The 19,726-nt window shown below is 40.1% G+C and overlaps 1 protein-coding gene across 4 annotated transcripts in view; it reads left to right on the forward strand.

The window, feature by feature from the left end:
- The window catches only part of CTNNBL1 (catenin beta like 1), a 199,666-nt gene that overhangs the window by 120,124 nt on the left and 59,816 nt on the right, over nucleotides 1-19,726 (forward strand). For 3 of the 4 annotated variants that reach the window (XM_053573669.1, XM_053573670.1, XM_053573672.1), the window contains one exon: nucleotides 8,884-9,065. In XM_053573669.1, coding sequence (XP_053429644.1) covers nucleotides 8,884-9,065 — 182 coding nt within the window. The remainder of the gene's footprint in view (nucleotides 1-8,883; nucleotides 9,066-19,726) is intronic. The other variant, XM_053573671.1, reaches the window with a different exon arrangement.

Below are 19,726 nucleotides of genomic sequence, written 5' to 3' on the forward strand. Positions count from 1 at the left end.
CACTCTACCAAGGGCAACAAAGTGAGACTCTGTCTCCAAAAAAAGGGGTGGGGGGGGGAGAAAAGAAATAGCCTGTGGGCTTATTGGTGTCTAATTTGTAGAAATCCTGGATCCTATAAAATGATCTTATGTTGTGGGGGCTCTATAGTAAGTGAAAGTTATCCACACATAGTGTAAGGCAAATGAAATGATCTCATGTAGCAGTATTCAAATTTCTTGCCAAGGTTAGTTTAAAGTTCCCAATACCTTTTTTTAAGATAGGTTCTTACTCTGTTGCTGGAGCTAGAGTGCTCTGGCATCATCATAGTTCACCACAGCCTCAAGCTCCTGGGCTCAAACAATCCTCCCACCTTAGCTTCCCTACTAACCGGGACTACAGGCTTGTGTCACCACACTTGGCTAATTTTTCTTATATTTTTTATAGAAAGGGGGTTTTGCTATGTTTCCCAAGCTGGTCAGGAACTCCGGGCCTCAAGCAATCCTTCCACCTCAGCTTCTCAAAGAGCTAGCTAGCATTATAGGCATGAGCCACCATACCTGGCCCCACAGTATCTTTTAAAGAGAGCCCTGTCACTTTTTCTTAATTCCTCCATCTCCCATGGAGGGGTGTACTTTACCTCTTTTACTTGCCCTTTAAATAAGTTTTTTACAAGGTTTTATTCTTTTTTGAGTATTTTCTGCACTCTCCCAAGATAGTCTTATTCACACCATGGATTAATTACTACACATAGATTTAATGATTCTTCCAAATTTTTATCCTATTATTAACCTTATTCGTGGATATTATTCTCTGAAGTCTAAGCTACACGTCACGTCACTGCCCTGTCTTTCGGCATCTGGGTTCAATCAGAACCCCACCCTTTCACCTTTAGTCTGCAGTTCCTTCGCCTTTCCTACCAGTCACTCTCCTTCTCCTTCTGTTTCCCTCTTTCTCCTGCTCCCCCATTACTGTCCTGCACACTGTGGCAAGTGGTTTTTCTGGTGCACAGAATCGGCCTGTGTCCTGTTTTGCTGCTGCCCTTCTTACGCTTTATATTCTAGCAGTAGGCCAGGCACCCCTTACCTGAATCCTCCATGCTTACTCCCTCTGCGCATGCGCTGTTTCCTTCTGCTTGAAATATCCTCTCCCTCTTTGCCTATCTGGGAAAGACATCCACCGAAGCTTGATTCAGGCATCGTCTCCTTTGTGGGGCCTCCCGGACTCAGCCGTTGTCAGCCTTCCCTCCTGCATTCACACTCGACTTTGTATTTGCCTCCGCTGCAGGACTTTGCTCTTCTCAGTCTGCCCAGGTCTCTCTCCCCTGTGGACCACGCTTCTCAGAAGCAACGAGCTGTGCTTTGTCTCTGCATCCTTGACTTAAATATCTGGCACCTATTAGGTACCTCATAAATATTTGATGAAAGAACAAATGAACAAAGAAAATCATACTCAGAATCTATGTTCATTGCAAAAATGTTTTTGTATGATAAAGAAGAATAAGCTAATTCAATGAATTCCCCCACATCAGAAGACTCACTTTAGCGGACAAGTAGTCGACTCTCAGTCATTTCCCACAACACCCAGTTTTTAGAGGCTAGTGTTCACATTGGTCCTGGCGTGATCGACAACCAGATGAACCCAGACAAGACTAAGATAAACTACTTGTCCTCCAGTAGAATAAATATTTCAAATAAAGTCAACCCAAGAAAGTCAGGCCAAACAGCTATTGATTGCAAAAAGCCTCAACTCAAGCCCAATGAATATTCCAAAGTTCACCTCCATGCAGCTTGCCTAAATGGTGATCAATATGCAATTACTGCCCCCTTTAAAAGCGTCTTACATTGCCTACCTGAAGAAGGGTTTTACTTTAAAATCTTTTGTTTGTTGAATTTGCTTAGGCAGGAAAAAAGAGAGACTTGGCTAAACCATAGTCCTGTGAATTGTATTTCAAACAATCCTGTTATTTGTGAAATGGTGTAAATGTATGCAGAGTGGTAACTGAAGGTGTCCTATTATATGATTGTCATTCATTTCAAGAGGCATTTCCCTGAGTTACTAAACAATGAGGACATTATATCTCAGTTTCCTGATTTTTGCTCACGATTGTCCTAGTCATGACCTTTGTAAATTCAAGCTTGTAGGAATAGGAAGCAAAAGTCCAAGTACAGTGAAAACAAATATCTTATTTGTCTGGTTTCTTGTTAAAATTTCATCTCAATACAAAAAAAATCTTTTTCTATTGAGTTTGGAACCTTGTTTACCCTGCTTCTAATATTTAAGATTTCATATTGCTCTCAAATATGCCTGTTTCATACCACTGCCATAGTTAGAATCTTCTGTCATTTCTCATTTACACTGTTGCCATAGTCTCCTAAGTGTCCTCCCCTCCCCCAAACTGTGTCACTCCAGTCCCTTCATCATCTGACTGCTGTCAGATTAAGCCTTCTGAAATCTATCCATCTAGGGCCCTTTTTGCTTAAACCTCTCTCACCTTCTCCACATCTATGAGATGGAGCCCACGTTCCTTGGCAGCACATCTAGGGCCTGTCGTGACTGTGTTCCTCCTGCCTCTCCACAGACATCTGCCACCACTCTTCCATTCATAACTACCCAGCAGGAACTAGAGGCTCTCGGCCTCCCGTGTCCTTGCACGGTCTGCATACCCACCACTGCCATCAGTGTCACTGCTCTCCTGTCTTTGCCTGGCAAGTACTCATTCTTCAGACTCAATTCAGATGTCACCCGCTATTTGATACCTTCACTGACTTCTCACAGATAAAATTGTCTCCTCCTCTTACGTCCTTGGACTTAATTTCCATTGCCTGAGGCTTTTGAAATTATTTCTATTTACCTGTCCTTAAACTGCTTTAAGATAGAAGCTAGTATAGTGTTTGTTGCATAAAGCCAAATCTACATTGTAGTATATGCCTTTTTCTCCCCTTTCAAACTCAATATTGGATGAAAGGTCATTCATGACTTTCTGTGGATTGTTTTGACTAATCCACAGCACGAGGAATAAAAGTAGAAATAGGTTGGCATGAAGTAGAATGGCCAACTATCTTGGTCTGCCCAGGACTGAGGAGTATCCTGGGTTGTGGTACTTTTAGTGCTATAGATGAGACCGTCTCGGGTAAACCAAGGTGGTATAGCACCAAAGGGACAAAGGGACACAGTCATGAGGTTCTTAACTACTCCCCTTTCCTGTACTCATTGGGACTCAGTATAGCAGTTTTTGTGTTTATAGTGCAATGTTTTAATAGTGTTGCCTCTACAGAAGACTGTCCAATGAGGATATTGTTTCTGATGCCTTTCATTTGCTTTCACATGAGAAATTGGATAAAGGGCTTTGGGTTATTACTACCTTTTTTTTTTTATGGACATTCTAGCTGTCATTCCAGCTAGAATGCAGCAGTGTCATCATAGCTCACTGAACTCAAACTCCTGGGCTCAAGCAATCCTCCCGCCTTAGCCTTCTGAGTATCTGGGACGAAACACCATGCACAGCTAATTTTTCTGTTTTTAGTAAAAACAGGATGTCGCTTTTACTCAGGCTGATCTTGAACTCCTCAAGTGATTGATCCTCCTGCCTTGTCCTCTCAAAGTGCTAGAATTACAGGCATGAGCCAATTACCACTATTTTGATCAGGCTTGCCTACTCTTGCCAGACCACCACTTTATTCCAGCTGTTTTAATCCTCCATTTTATCTTTAGTCTCCTTATCACCATTGGCTTCTTGGCATCCTAAAATATGATTAAGCTGTTCGTTTTCCTAAAAATAGTAATTAAAACAAAATCTTAACCTGGCTTCCCTATCAAGCTGACAGAGTCTCTCCGCCAGGCTTTATTATTAATGAGTAGCCTTCTTTTCACCTTCCTTTCACTTTTCAACCCACTTCTGTCCTAGCACAGTTTTCTGGAAGATTGCTAGTGGTTTCCTGATAGTGGAACCTGGTGGCCTTTTCTTTTTTGCTTTTGCTTCCATGGCAGACTGGAACCTCTTGAAATTTTCCCCTTTCTCTGAATAAACGATTCCCTCCTTATGTGCCCACTGTACTTAATTTATTCTTTTTTTGGCACTTATTTACATATGTATCTATCTTTTCTTCACACACTCCCAAATACGTACAATCTCTTCCTCTCACTGTAGAGTAATGAACACGTAATAGTCTCAGAACAAACATGTCGAATAGCATCTTCTTGGTGTGTGTCACACTTTATGGGGGCAAGACATGATTGCAAGAGGGACTTTACCTAACAATTGCAATCAGTGTAACCTGGCTTATTGTACCCTCAATGAATCCCCAACAATAAAAAAAAAAATGAAAAAAAAAATAAAAAAAAAAAGAATTGTTTTTTCACTTGGATGCTACAGCCCGGAAGACTAGGTGGCGTGGGCTTTGATACAGCCTGTGTTTCCCGCTTTGAGCTGAGCTAGGAGCACTCTTTTCCTTGGTGTGCTTCAAATGCCAGTCTTCTGTCTGTCCTTTGATAATGACAGCTCATCTCTACCTCGGGGCCTTTGTGCTTGCTATTCCTCCTGCCTTGAATGTTTTGCCCCTAAAATTTGTATGACCAATTCATCTTATCACTCAGGTCTCAACACAGATGCTACCCTTTAGAGGCCTTCTTTAATAACCTAATCTAAAATGTCCACACCAGCCATTCTTTCACATTGCTTTGTTTTATTTCCTTGACACTTACCACTATCGGGAATCTTGATTTCTTTTTGTCTCCTGCAGTTAAGATGTAAGCTGCTTGAGAACTGGGACTTGATCTTTCTCGTTCACATGAGAGGTATCCTATAAATATTTGTAGAATGAATAATATGTGGGGTAAACTCCTATGCTGACTTACACTTTCCCCTGATCATTTTATATTAATTTGTTCTTCCAGAATAGATTTGAAGTGTTTTGGAAGCAGGAGCCATATCTTCCTTTTTTTGTTTTCTCTTTTGTCTATCACATTACTGAGTAAATGCTCAGTAAATATTGTATATTGGCATCCTCATTTAGAAGTGACATATGTTATAATTTCCCCTTTGTGATAATATATTTTCTCCAATTTTAATATCAGGTGTACCCAGATCAAGTAGAATGATTTTGAAGTATTTCTTCTTTTTCTATTGTCTATAAGATTGGCAGATCTGTTTTTTGAAATTATCTTTTACTTTTATTTATAAATATTAGTTGACTATTTTTTGATACTTGAAAAGAAAAAAAGAAGAAGAAATTAATTGATGACTCCATACTGAATCTCAGAGTCAAAGCATTTTATAATAGACATACTCTTATTTGACAATGTGAATGTTACTTTCTTTGCATTATTATTATTGCTTAATATTTTAATGTAGCAATTGTCTGATTCCTTTTCTGAATGTATTTATGTTCGTTCGTTCTTTACGAGATTTTTGTTTCTAGTCCTTATCTTAAACACTGTTATTGTTATAAAACTTTAAGCCTTTAAAAAAAAAAATTGTGTGTTGGCTTCGGTGGTTGATTTACCAGCTATACCAAAATAGGAGATAACTGATGTGTTCCTCTGTCCCTCATAGTGTTAAAGAAAACAATTTAAGATTATAGAAAATTATACTCCCTATACGAGCTTCTGCAAGGGCAGTAGCCAGTGGCAGGATTTTTCTATGACCTTTGGCTTCAAAGGAAAAAACTGTTTTTTTTTCTTTCTTGGAAATAGTTTTATCTTTTCTAGTTCTAAAAAGTACTACATATTCATTATGGGAGAATTAAAGCTACTGAGAAGTATAAAAAGGAATAGTGAAATGCAAAGAAAAAAAAGGCAGTTGACAAAATCTACCATCCTCCCATGGTGGCATGCCAACTAGGAATGAAAAGAAACCTCTTCAACCATTGATAAAGGGCATCTACAGAAAACACATGGCTGACATCACACTTAATGGTGAAAGATCAGATGCTTTCCTCATAAAATCAACAAGACAAGGATGTTTGCCCTCACCACTTCTATTGGGCATTGTAATGGAGGTTCTAACCAGGGTAATTCATGATAAAATGAAATAAAAGACATCTAGAATGGAAAGGAACAAGTAAAACTATCTCTGTTTGCAGATAAAATGATCTGACGTAGCGAATATCCTAATAAATCCACCAAAAAATCACTAGAGCTAGTAATTGAGTTTAGCAAGTTTGCAGGATATAAGATCAATATGTAAAAATCAGTTGTAGTTCTATACGCTGGGAATGAACAATCCAAACATGAAACAGAAAACAGTTCCATTTATAGTAGCACCAAGAATAACACACGTAGGAATAAATTTAACAAAAGAAGTATAAATTTTATACTCTAAAAACTATGAAAGATTGTTGAAAGATAATGAAGAGGATCTAAATAAATGGAAAAAACATCCTGTGTTCATGGATCAGAAGATTTTAGATATTAAGATATCATTACTCCCCCAAAGTGATCTGTAGGTTCAACACATCCCCAGAATCCCAGCAGACTTCCTTTTAGAAACTGACAAGCTGTTCCTAAAATTTATGTGGAATTGCAAGGGACCCAAATAGCCAGGCAAACTTGAAAAAGAATAAAGGAAGAGGACTCTTAATTTCAGAACTAACTACCAAGCACTGGTAACCGAGACAATGAGGTAATGTCATAAGGATAAACTTATAATGGAATATTGTTGAGAATGCAGAAATAAAACCAGTGTCTGTGGTCAACTGATTTTCAACAAGAATGCCAAAACCACTGTGTGGGAAAGGAGTGACTTCTTCAACAGATGATGGGGGAAAGCTGGATGTCCACATGCAAAAGAAATAGGACCCTTACATTATATACAAAAATTATTGCAAATTGGATCAAAAACCTAAATGTAAGAACGAAAACTATCGAATTCTTAGAAACTGGGGTAAATCTTCACAAAACTGGGTTTGGTGATGGTTTCTTAGACATGACAGCAAAAGCATGCGCAACAAATCAGAAAATAGATAAATTGTACTTATTCAAAATTAAAAACGTTTATGCTTCAAAGAATACTATGGAGAAAGTGAAAAGATAACTTCTAGAGTAGGAGAAAATATTTGCAAATCATATATCTGTTAAGTAACTTGTATCCAGAATATATAAAGAACTCTTATAACTCGATAATAAAGATAACTGATCCAATTTTAAAATGAGCAACGCATCTAAATAGGTATTTCTCTAAAGAAGGTATACAAATGGTTAATAAGCACATGAAAAAACTTTTGACATTATTAGTTATCAAAGAAATGCAAATTAAAACTATAGTGAGATGTCACTTCACATCACTGACTAGAACCAAAAATGTAGAGAAATCCGAAAATGGTGCTGCTGCTTAAGAAAACAGTCTGGCAGTTCCTCAAAAGGTTAAACTTAGGGTTATCCTTGACCCAGCAATTCTATGCTTAGACATACTTATGCCCAAGAGAAATGAAAACTTAGTACATGAGTGTTTATAGCTGCATTATTTGTAATAGTCAAATGGTGGAAACAGCCCAAATGTCCATCAGCAGATGAATGGATAGATGAATTGTTCATGTATAGCATACACTTTTTAGCTATAAGAAGGAATGGAGTTCTGACACATGCTACAATGTGGGTGAACTTTGAAAACGTGCCAAGTCAAAGAAGCCAATCACAAGAGACCGCCTCTTGTATGATACCATTTACTTGAAATGTCTACAATAGACAGATCTATAATATAGAATGTAGATTGGTGGTTGGTTAGGGCTGAAGTGGGATGGGAAGGGTAGGGGGTGGCGGCTAAAGGTTACATGATTTCTTCTCCAGGTAATGAAAATGTTCTATAATTTGACTGTGGTAAAGACCAACATATCTGTGAATATACTAAAATCCATTTAGTTGTACATTTTAAATGGGTGAATTGTATAATATGTGAATTATATTTTGACAGCTGTTAAAAAGAAAAAAACTAATAAATTGCCTGTAATTCCCCTTCCCTCAAATAATGTCTCTCACATTTTGATCTATTTCTTTCCTGCCTTTTTTTTTTTTTTATTAAATCATAGCTGTGTACATTAATGCAATCTTGGGGCACCATGCACGGGCTTTATATACAATTTGAAATATTTTCGTCACACTGGTTAACATAGCCTTCCTAGCATTTTCTTAGTTATTGTATTAAGACATTTATATTCTACATTTAGCAAGTTTCACATGTACCCTTGTAAGATGCACCGTAGGTGTGGTCCCACCAATTACCCTCCACCCATCTTCCCCATCCCTTCCCCTCCCTTTTCCCTTACCCCATATTCTTAGGTTATAATTGGGTTATAGCTTTCATATGAAGTATCATATGAAGATACTTTGCTAAGAGGAATATGTTCCAGCTCCATCCATGTAAACATGAAAGAAGTAAAGTCTCCATCTTTAAGGCTGCATAATATTCCATGGTGTACATATACCACAATTTATTAATCCATTCATGGGTCAATTGGCACTTGGGCTTCTTCCATGATTTAGCAATTATGAAGTGGGCTGCAATAAACATTCTGGTACAAATATCTTTGTTATAATGTGATTTTTGGTCTTCTGGGTATATATCTGGTGGAGGAATTGTAGGATTGAATGGCATCTTTCCTGCCTTTTTAAATGTATTTTTATGTAATTGTGGTAATGCTTCATAAGGAATTTTGAATATTACCTTTTGTGTTTATCATTCTGACCGTAAGAATTTGTTCTTTCTATTACAAACTTTCCTAATTGTTAACTAGTATATAATCTATTTCTATATATCATGATGTAACCATTTTCTCATTGGTTGGTATTTAAGCTTTTTATTTTTTCTTTCTTTTTTCCCATTGTAATGAGAACTACAGTAAACATGCTTTTTCTTTTAACGCTAGAACTTTCTCATGAAATGCCTTATGTGAAACCTCTTTTGTTCACAGGGAAAAGAAGATCTCCCGGAGCAGTGCCCTGAAAGTGCTGGACCATGCTATGATTGGGCCCGAGGGCACGGACAACTGTCATAAGTTTGTTGACATTCTTGGCTTACGAACCATCTTTCCCCTCTTTATGAAATCTCCCAGGAAGATCAAGAAAGTGGGAACCACTGAGAAGGAACACGAAGGTAGGATTCCCTGGAGGAGTTGGCATAATTTAGGTGTATTAGGAGAAAGGAGGAAACTAAAACTATGTTGAGAACTCTGATGTACATTTGAGAAGTAGGCTTTTAAGGGAAACAATGCTACCCTTTTCTTTCCCATCTTCTTATTTTTCATGTATAAAAGTAATCCAGAGTCCCCAGGTCTCTGATGGCCTCTGTTGCACCAGTTCTTTGCTTGTTTGAATCCTGGTAGTTCCGATTCCTTCTGGACTGTTAATAAGTCTGTATGTGAGGGTTTTGTTTTCTTCACTATAATTTGTCGCGAGGTGTCTCTCTGATAGAAGACCCTTTTGAAAAGAGTAATGAGATGGCAACACATGTCACCTCCGGAGTGGTGCTTTCATGTATTTCTGTACTAAAGTATGATTCAGCCAACATCAGGAATTGCCGAAATAAACTCTTTACAGCCCAGATTCCCCTTTTTATGTTTCTCCTCCCTGATGGTGCACACTCCCAGCAAATTGGTGCCATGAATTGCGATGCCGTAACTGGAGTAGTTACTGCTAGACCAATCTCTTCCTTCTATTGTCTAGTGGCCTGCTGCATCCCTCCCCCCAGTAAATAGCTGCAGTGCAATCTGGAAGGCCGGAGATTTATGAGCATTGACAGTTCTGCTGGAGGCTAGCAGACTCTTGCACCAGGGAATTTACATGGTTGGATGGTTATTTTAAAGTGTGGGGAGCAGGTGGAGGGAGGTGAGGAGGCAGTATGTGTGAGAGGAGAACCTAAGCTGACTGGCCGACTGATCTGTTGTCTTCTCAGAGGCAACATTTGTCCCATGGTTTGGTTTGGTTTTTGGTGGGGCGGGGGGGTGTTTGTTTTTTGTTTTAATTTTGTCCCTGATTGGTAGAGTTGGCAGAGTTACCTACAGGATCTTTTGATTCCTTACCCCCACAGATGAAAGTTTGAGGACTCCTGTGTGCCTCTTCTCAAATTGCCCCGGCTTGGTTTCTCCCAACTTGGAGAGGCTAAAGGGAAGGTGGTGTGACCTGTGTTCAGTGTTCACTCCAGTGATACCTTCTCTGATCAAATCAGGAAACAAGAGAAAGTCCGGCAGGAGCAAGGGAGGAACTGGCAGTGCACAGCTGTAGACTAGAGACCTGAGAATGAGTAGCGACCTCAGTTACTTTACATCTGACTTTGACTGAACACTAGACATAGGTGTGTTGAGTCCATTGCTGTATTTTTCCCCCAGTGTAAATTCAATAAAATGAGGCCATCAAAGAGGGAATGGGGGTCCTTGGAGATCTAGGAGATAAAATTTTTCAGACTTTCACCACTCATTGAAAATTTGCCACATACTTGGCACTGCTACATTCTTTGCAATCATCTTTAAGCCTCACAATTTATGAAGTGGTGGTGGTGGTGGTATCCGTCTTTTTTTAAATGAGGAAATTAGCTGAGAAGCCAAGCGGTAGTTCTAATTAGCTGTGTGACTTTAGACCCTTTGCTTAACTCCGTGGACTGCATTTTCCTTCCTGGTCTGTAAAGTGAGGGAACTTCAGTAGTGAACTAGAAGCTGTGTTGTCTGTACCTTCAGATTCTGAGGCACAGGCCCTAGTTGTCGAGGTCACCCTGTGATCCAGGAAACTCTTCAAGGACTACGCTGTGTCTGACCTGCTGGGTTCTACTGACAGACTGGATGCCACATCTTGAAGAGATGGTGAAGGAAAATAGCCCTTAGCAGCTCTTGCACTGTGTACATAGTACTGAGAAGAGGAAGAAGTGTCAGATTTAATGAGCAGCTGTTTTCCTTCTGAAAAATGTGCCCAGTGGTGTGCTGGTAACAGTACATTTGCTTTAGAGTACCCGCATTAGGAATTTGATCACATCACATCAGTGAGGGCAATGACTTGGTAAGACAGCTCCTAGAAGACTGGAGTAGAATGGCTGATGAGGATGAGCTCTGCATCCTGAGTCCGCCAGCACCCAGAGAGCAGAAGTGAACCCAGGAGAAAGCATAGCCCTATATCTCCTGCTACCCCACCACCTTCTGCTGCTCCTGGCAAACCAGCCCTCATCAATGAAGGGAAGAGTGAGAATGAAGGCAGAGCAGGGCAGGGCACATGGTGCAAGGTTTCTTTATCCTCTCTCATCTTGTGGGTGAGTCTTGTGCTCTCTGTTGTGTTGTGTTCTGGCTCTTCTGATGTACCTGGGTCAGGTTTGAGTGCTAAGATAGAGCACACTATCTTTAGACCACTGGGAATATTGGGGAACTTGCCCAGCTCGTTCCTGCCCCCAAGCTTCCTCTGTGCTCTTTTTTCCATCTGCAGTGATAATCTCCGACCTGTCTGCCTGACTACCTTTTTGTCATCCTTCAAGTCCTTAGTTTTGATGTCACTTTCTCAGGGAAGCATATCAAACCCCTAGACTAGGAGAGGGCCTCCTATTCAATGGACTCTTTGTGTTAGGACCCTGCCTTCAAAGCCCTTAAACTTATGGAACCAGTGGCCTCATCACCTCTGGGTCACATTGCTGATTATGGTACTTAGCTTGTGTTAGATGCACAGTAAATGCTTATTAACTACACGAATGGACAGCCATTTCCCTGAAAGGCTGCTCAGGGAATTCACACATTTGGGGCTCTCCCAAGAACCCTACAAGGCAGTTCAGATTGCTAGTTCTCAGTCAAATACCAGGACTGAGCGAACCAGCTTATTTGTAAGCAAAAATGAGTGGGTTGCTGGCTGTTTCCCTTTGTCACATTGGCTTGGAGGTTATGGCAGGAGCCCCTCTTTTAGAGCCACACCCTTAAGGGCCATGTTGTGCATAGAACTGCCTTATAAATGAAGCCACTCTATGCCAAGCTTCTGGTGATCTAACTCCTAATTAAGCCCTATGGACTGGGAATTAGCTCAGCCCAAAAGCTCTGGTGAACTGCCTTGCACTTTCCTCCTTCCTCAGGGGCTTGTCACCCATCTTTGTTAGCCTCTTTAAATCCATCTAGCAAAATAACTAAGAAAATGCTAAAAAAGCTATGTTAACTAATGTGATGAAAATGTGTCAAACGATCTATGAACCAAGTGTATGGTGCCCCACGATCATACCAATGTACATAGCTATGGTTTAATAAAAATAAATAAATAAATAAAAACAGAAGGTCTGAAAAATCAGAAAAATAAATAAATAAATAAATCCATCCTGGTCCAATCTCAGCCCCTATCACCCCTCAAGACCTTCCCCAGACTCCTACAGTAGCAGTACAGCCTGGTTGGCATAGATGTATCTGCTGCTTATCAATAGTGTGATCTTGGGCAAATTCCTAAGCTCTCTAAGCCTCAATTTCTGCCTAGTCTGACCTTAATCACAGGTATCTATCCTTCTAAGAGATCATAGGGAAGGCCAGGCAGACAAACTGCCCACACCTTGACTACGGGAGGACTAGGAGAGGGTTTTACTGGCTGCAGTCTAATTGCCCTTTGAGAACTGTGTGAATATGGGCAAACTCATTCTTGATAGGGATATCAGAGGAGTCATACAGTGCTAAATAGTAGGGTGGTATAAAACCAGCTGTGTTCCCGAAGTCAACAATAGAAGTTGAGAGAGGACAACCTTAAGGTGATTCTGGAGGGTAAAAAGCAAAAACCATCCTTATAAACTAGAATTGCTGGTAATTTCGTTCCTCTTTTGTGAGTTGGGGTAGGGAAGGAAAGAATTATTGTAATTGGAATCCATTCAGGTTTGCATAATAAAATCTTCAGAAATAGATCAGAGGAGGCACTTAGCTTGGGGGATGGGTTGGAAAGAAATAATTTGCCCTTGGTGCAATAGCATGATTGGCTGCTCCCTTGGTTTTATGAAGAATAGCACAGTACGTATCATCTCCTTGGTATTAACTGCCTCAGATTAGGAGGGAGGAAGAAAAGAGCTGGGATCCAGAAATGGCATGTGACCTTTACTTCTTGTCTCTTTTTAAAATTCTTATTAAAATAGGTCCAGTTTTCCTTGCATTGCTTCATTAGGTAAGTGAGTTATTGAGTTTGTAGTGGTTCTAGTTAATTGCGCTGTTTTAACATGGTTCCCCTGGAGGCTGTTAAGAGCTTTAAGGGGGTGAGCTGCCCAGCAGTGTGTAGGTGTGTGGTATGTGTGTTAGGTATATGCACACGTTTTTACCCTTTCAATAGTGACAGCAGTTGATAATAGATCAGGGCTTTATAGAATACTTTGCTGGCATCAGCAAAGAATTATAAGTGAATCTGATGGGCTCCACATGTCAGGAAGCATGTGGTTGCCTTGTGCTTCCTCCTAACAGTGAAGAAGTGTGGACTAGAGCTCCCATGCCCCCTGCCAGGGTTAGAAGAGGGAAATGGCTAAGCCTTCCCTGAAGTCAGAAAAGAAGGCAGTTTAATCAACATAGACAAAATAGAAACATTTTCTTAAAGTCTCCCTGGTAGGCTGTGGTAATGACATGGCATTGTTTAGAGACAGCTTTTATTGGAGGGCCTGCTATGGTCAAGGTATAATGAAGACCTAGTATATGACAAGTCCTATGGAAACGGACAAAATAGAATACTTGTTCTGGGGGCAGGCTGCTCTTTCCTTATGTTCCATCTCCAGATCCTTTTCCTCTACCTATCCCGCAGATGTCTTCCCTGAGCTATTTTTGTTTTGTTTTGTTTTAATTTATTTTCACTCTGGACATTCTCATTGTGTGATCTCATCTACACCATGCAGCTTTAACCTTTACCTATTCACCATTGACTCCCAAATAGTCACCCCAATTTTTGTTCGCAAGCTCTAGTCAGCACAGCTAATAACCAGCAGACAACTCTGCTTGTTCAAACCCATACCCATTCCTTCACTGTCCCAGTATTTTCTGCTTTTCTGTCCTGGTAAATGACACCACACTCTATACTGTCAACCACTGCAGAAATCCATATTTCTGATATTCCCCATGTGCAATTGGTCATAAGTCCTATGAATTCTACTTTAGAAAAATCTCTACTAGTTCTCTTCATTGCCACCATCTCTGCCCTCATTACCTCTCTTTACGAGTCTCTCTGCTTTAGTCACCCAATTCTCCTATCCCCTCAAAGATTCAAAGCCACCATGTGGATAAGAGAGACACTCTCAGCCCTCAATAAATCTACAGCTTGAGGGAGGGAGGAAAATAGACATGGGGAAGTAAGCAATTTTGCAAATATTTCCCATAAAACCATATTAGCAATTATAGAGACATACCACACAAGAGTACTTCATTGTTAAAGAGAAGAAGAGAACAAATATGCTTAAAGAGGAGACACTTCTGGCAGAAGGGAGGTTACGACACAGGTTAAATCAAAGGCCACTGTAATTTTAGCTGATCAGTTAATTTGTTATTACCTATGTTCAGCATCTGTAGGAGTATCTTTACGTATCTGATCATATTTGAGCCTTACAACAGCCTCACAAGGTTGGTGTTATTTCCCATTCTAAAGGTGGGAAAATTGTGAGACTCAATGAAATCATAGCTTCAGGTCATATACTGGGTGCATGGCTAAACTGGGAGTCAGACTCCCTCAGCTTCTGATCACAAATCTCATGCTCCTTTCACAAAGTCATTGCCATTGGTATTTGCTGTCATGCATCTAAATAATTTGATCTTCTCTGGATTGCTGGTGTAGTCTCGATCAGAAGACCCTGGTTCTAACCTTGGTGCTTTGACAGTTTGTTATGGTAGCGGGGACTCTTACCCTTTTGAATTGTACAAGTTATTAGGGGCAACAGCAAAATGAGTTGGTGAAATTATTCCTGGGTGTTTCTAGTGCTCAGAGTGCCTGTCAGAGTGCTCAGTGCATGGCAGATACTCAGTAAACATTGAGTGAATAAATGAATGAATTTAGTTACTACTTCTGTACCATGTATTGGCTACAGTCAAGATCAGACACATGCTGGTAGTTAAGACCATTGTGGAATCCAGAGTATTCTTAATATGTTAACCAATTTATGATTCTACCAAAAGGCTACTCAGAGTCTCTCCCATGGTAGTGTTCAATACATATTTGTTCGTTCATCTGTAAGAATGGGATTAATACCTACCTTCTTGGGTTATTGTAAGAATTAAGTGAGGTGAGGTAACTTATGCGACTCTAACGTAGGATAGGGGTGTCTTAGTCTGTTTTGTGTTGCTGTAACAAAATAATTGAGATTGTGTAAAGTATAAAGAAGGGCAGTTTATTTGAGTCATGATTCTGGAGGCTGGGAAAATCAGGCAGCCCATCTGATGAGGGCCTCATGCTGCTTCAACTCATGGCAAAAAGCAGCAGAGGAAGCAAGCCTGTGCAAAGAGACCAAGCACGAGAGGCAGCCTTGCAACATGAGTTTGTGCATGGACAAAGCACATCCAAATCTTAACAGGGGGATTAATAAAGGTTAATTTATCCGGATCATTATTTTAGTATTGACCCCAGATATCATACTGTAATAAACGTTATATTAGAGGTTGTGGTAACCCAGAAAAAAGAGTATTTAGGGAATTCTTGGAAGGCTTAAGAGATGACATTTGCATATTCCTTGAAGGATAAATAGTATTTCATTCTTCTACCAGTAAAGGAAGTGGCAAAGGAGACAGTGGGTGCTAGGCATGTTTAGCTAGTTACTGTGATATAGATGATTAAGAATGTGGTCTTCGAATTGAGACAAGACTTGTGTTGGTTTCCTGGTCCTATCATTTATCAGCTGTGTAACGTTGAGGATGTTGCTTACCCTCTCTGAGCCTCAATTGCAAAATTGGAATACTATGAGGATCTGTCACCTAAGGGTGACATGAAGATTAAATGAAATACAAATCAAAAGCTTGGCACAGTTCTTATTTTATTGGTTTTGGCTAGAATTAGGTTGGGTTTCTGATTTGTGTTCCTGTTGATGATTTTAGAAGTATCTGCCTGAAGAAATACTTTTTCTTTCTGAATCTGCCAGTAGTAGAAGTGGACTATAAATGGGCCAGTTCTGTGTGGAATATAAGACAAAAATTTTCCCAGAGAGCCCCAGGTCCCCACTTATTCGCTCCCATTTTTGTATCCTCCAACCTTGAAAACCAGAATTTATTATAGTGGCTGGAACAAAAAGCAAGTGAAGAGTAACTATTATTTAATTTTAAGAATGGCACTAAGCCATGTACTAATAGCACTTTATGTTAAGGAAGGATGGAAGTATCTTACCGTTATTTTTTGTTGCTGTTTGAAACCCTTATGATTGAAGAGTTTCTGGATCAGTTCCTTTTCTTTCTCTCTAGTTGCTTGTCTAATTTTCTGACCTCAGATGACAAAATGCAGGGATGCTGAAATAAACGTGTTGGGACTGGCGCTCCTCTCATCTGGCCTGAGGGGATGATTTTAGTGTAGCACATCTGGTTTGCTAACAGGTTCAAGTCATATTAGGATTTGCCCTTGTCTTTCCCAAGCAGAGCACAGAATAGTGTTTGCCCTTGAGGAAGACAGTAAAATACAGGATGTATTTGCCATTCTGGAAACAGGTCTTCTTTTGGGGAGGTGCTGGGAAAACTGGATAATGGCCAGCTTTCATCTTTTGTATATCTGCTAATCTATTCAGGGCTTTACAGGTGTATTAAATGCCTTTATGAATTGGGTGTTTCTATCTTCTTTTTACAAGTGAGTCTCAGAGTTTGTTGGTTATCAGATATCTTTTAGTAAATTAGTGGCAGAACAGAATTTGAGCCTAGCTCTATTTCTGAAGCTTCTTCCAACACCAAGGTAGCTGCAGTGGTTGGCAATCCCAAGGCAGCACAGAGTTATGGAAGGAGGATTGCTTTTGTAGGCAGATAGACCTTGTTTCAAGTCCCAGCTCTACTCACAAACCAGCTGGTGGCCTTGGGCAAGTTAGTTCTTCTTTCTGGACCTTGAAATCCTCTTCAAGCAAATAGGCCTGATGAAAACTTTCTCAAAATGTTTCATGAAGAATAATCATGACTGTCCAACATAGCCTCTTGCGTGTAGACATTCAATAAATGGTAATACTGCACATTAGCTTCCTTTCAAAAATAACCCTCCTTCCATCTCCCAGTTTTCATGTTTACATATAGAATGCAGACACCTTGGCTTCCTTGGTTTTTGTGGGTATGAAGGACATCTGTGAACCAGGACTTTATATATGGACAGGATGGGTCCTAACAAGAGCTAACAGATGAAACTATTTACCATAGTGATCTTTTAACCTGGATCTTTAGTTAAGATTCTGACTGTGCTAGCCCTGTTAAAATTCATCACTTCTTGGATGAGGTACCAGTCCCTTCTGTTTCCCTTTGAAGCTTCCTTTTGGAGCCCTTTGCAGAGGATCTGTTTCTATGGATAAGAGCCCCGAAGGTAGTCAGTGAGCCTTCATTCATTCTTTATTAAACAAACCAGTAGTCTCTATGTTGTGTTAGGCTTGATGCTGTAGGTGGAAGGGGAACACAGGCTTGCGAAGGAGACATAGAAACCTGCATTTATATTGCAAGGTGAAAATGAAAGGTGGGTAAGCTCACAGCCCTGCTAGGAAGGCAGACACGGAAACCTGCCCTCACGTAAAAAGATAAAGAGGAGGTAGAGGAAAGTATAAGGCACCATGGGAGCACAGAGGAGCAGTTCCTAATCTAACCTAGGGTGGGGAGAGAACAGATAGATGTTAGAAGCAGCTCAATCTTAGAAACGTGGACTCCCAAGCCAAACCTTTGATAGAAGTTAGCCAGGTGAAGAAACGTCACATGGAAAGCTTTGACAGACTACAGTGAGCCTTTCACTTAGCTGCCCACCAGAATCATCTAGGATCTTGTTGAAAATGTAGTCTTCAAGGACATGTTCTCTGAGTTTCCAATTCTACCAATAAGTGTAAAGTCAGTGAATCTGTATTTTTGTCACACTCCCCGGGAGTATCCTCTGAGACTGGTGGGGCTACCCAGCCCTTGATGAGTAGAGTCTGGAGCAGATTATATAGTTAAGCGGAAGCCGGACCTAGAAGGATCCTATGCAGCTGCTGTGAGGACGATCAACCTTGTCCATCTGTGGACAGTGTTGAGGATAGTACTGACACCTAGTAAGCATTCGTAAGATGTTAGTAGTGCTGTCATGACAAGTATTTTATTATGTTACACTAAAAAAGGACTTGCCTGGGTTCTTACAGGTCATAGATGTAGTATTAATTTCAGTTACTTTGGTTGTTTCAGCTAAGTTAGCACAAATTCAGTTTTGATATTGAGGGCTTAGATGGGGAAGATGATGAAAAAACATTTATCACACTTATTTTTCTTTTGTGTTTTTCATTTTGCTACTCTTCAATGGTAGCATTACCAGAATTCTTATTTTAGAAATAGAATTTTCCACTGATGCATTAGTTGCTATTTTGTCATTATGACTCTGTTAGTTTGCATTTATAATCTTGTTTAAACTATATAGAAATAATTTAGAATACAATATATCTCCTTTATAGATTACAAGTAAGAACCCCAGCAACATGGAAGCAACAGAAGAGAAATAAGCAGACCTCTTTAATTATTTCTCCCGCATTTTTAAGTGGTGCCAAAATGGGAAAATAACTTAGTAATTAGATAGTAATTAACCGTGGGCCCTGGTTTATTAAAATTCCACACATAATCTTTACTGAGTTGTGCTTCCTAATGTTACCATTTGGGGACCTTTTTTGTTCTTAGTACTCTAGTAGGGTTTTACATATACTATCTCATTTCACCGAATCTTTACAGTAACCCTGCGAACTGTGTATCCTTACTCATACTTTATAGAGATAAGAACACTGAGGCATAAATAACTTGTCATCTTCTTTTTCTTTCTTTTTTTTTTTTTAATTGAGGCAGAGTCTCACTCTGTTGCCCTAGGTAGAGTGCCATGGCATCATCATAGTCACAGCAACCTCAAACTCATGGGCTCAAGTGTTCCTCTTGCCTCAGCCTTCCCAAGTAGCTTGGACTGTAGGCACTGGCCACAACAAGCCACCCCCCCCACACACTTTGTTTTGTTTTTTTTTTAGTAAAGACAGGGTCTCTCTCTTGCTCATGCTGATCTCGAACTCCTGAGCTCAAGCAATCCACCTGCCTTGGCCTCCCAAGAGTGCTAGGATTGGTGTGAGCTACCACACCCAGCCTAACTTGTCATTTTCTTAAGGCCATACAACTAGTGAATGGCCTATCCTGGAAATGAACCTAGGATTTTCCTGTGGTTTCCAAAAATTGAATCACAGGCAATGCCTTTTTTTTTTTTTTTTAATTTTGAGATAGTCTCACTGTGTCACCCTCAGTAGAGTGCTATGGCTTCACAGCTTACAGCAACCTCTAACTCTTGAGCTTAAGCAGTTCTCTTGCCTCAGCCTCCCAAGTAGCTGGGACTTCATGCGCCTGCCACAATACCTGGTTATATTTTTGTTGCATTTGTCATTGTTGTATTAGCAGGCCCGGTCCGGGTTCAAACCCACCTGCCTCAGTGCCCTAACCACTGAGCTACGGGCACCAAGCCTTTTTTTTATTATTTTTTTTTTAATCATAAATCAAGGTTGCTCACCAGTAGTGGGCCTCATTTAAACTGCCTAGTATCTTATTTAATTTTTTTAAGTTAACAGTAGTTCTGCCCTCAGGACTCCATCCCTCGATCCTGAACATTTTGCCCTCCCTTACTTTGCTGCTTCTTGGCTTCAGACCTTAA

Source organism: Nycticebus coucang, chromosome 21, assembly GCF_027406575.1.
Source record: "Nycticebus coucang isolate mNycCou1 chromosome 21, mNycCou1.pri, whole genome shotgun sequence".
Lineage (NCBI taxonomy): Eukaryota > Metazoa > Chordata > Mammalia > Primates > Lorisidae > Nycticebus > Nycticebus coucang.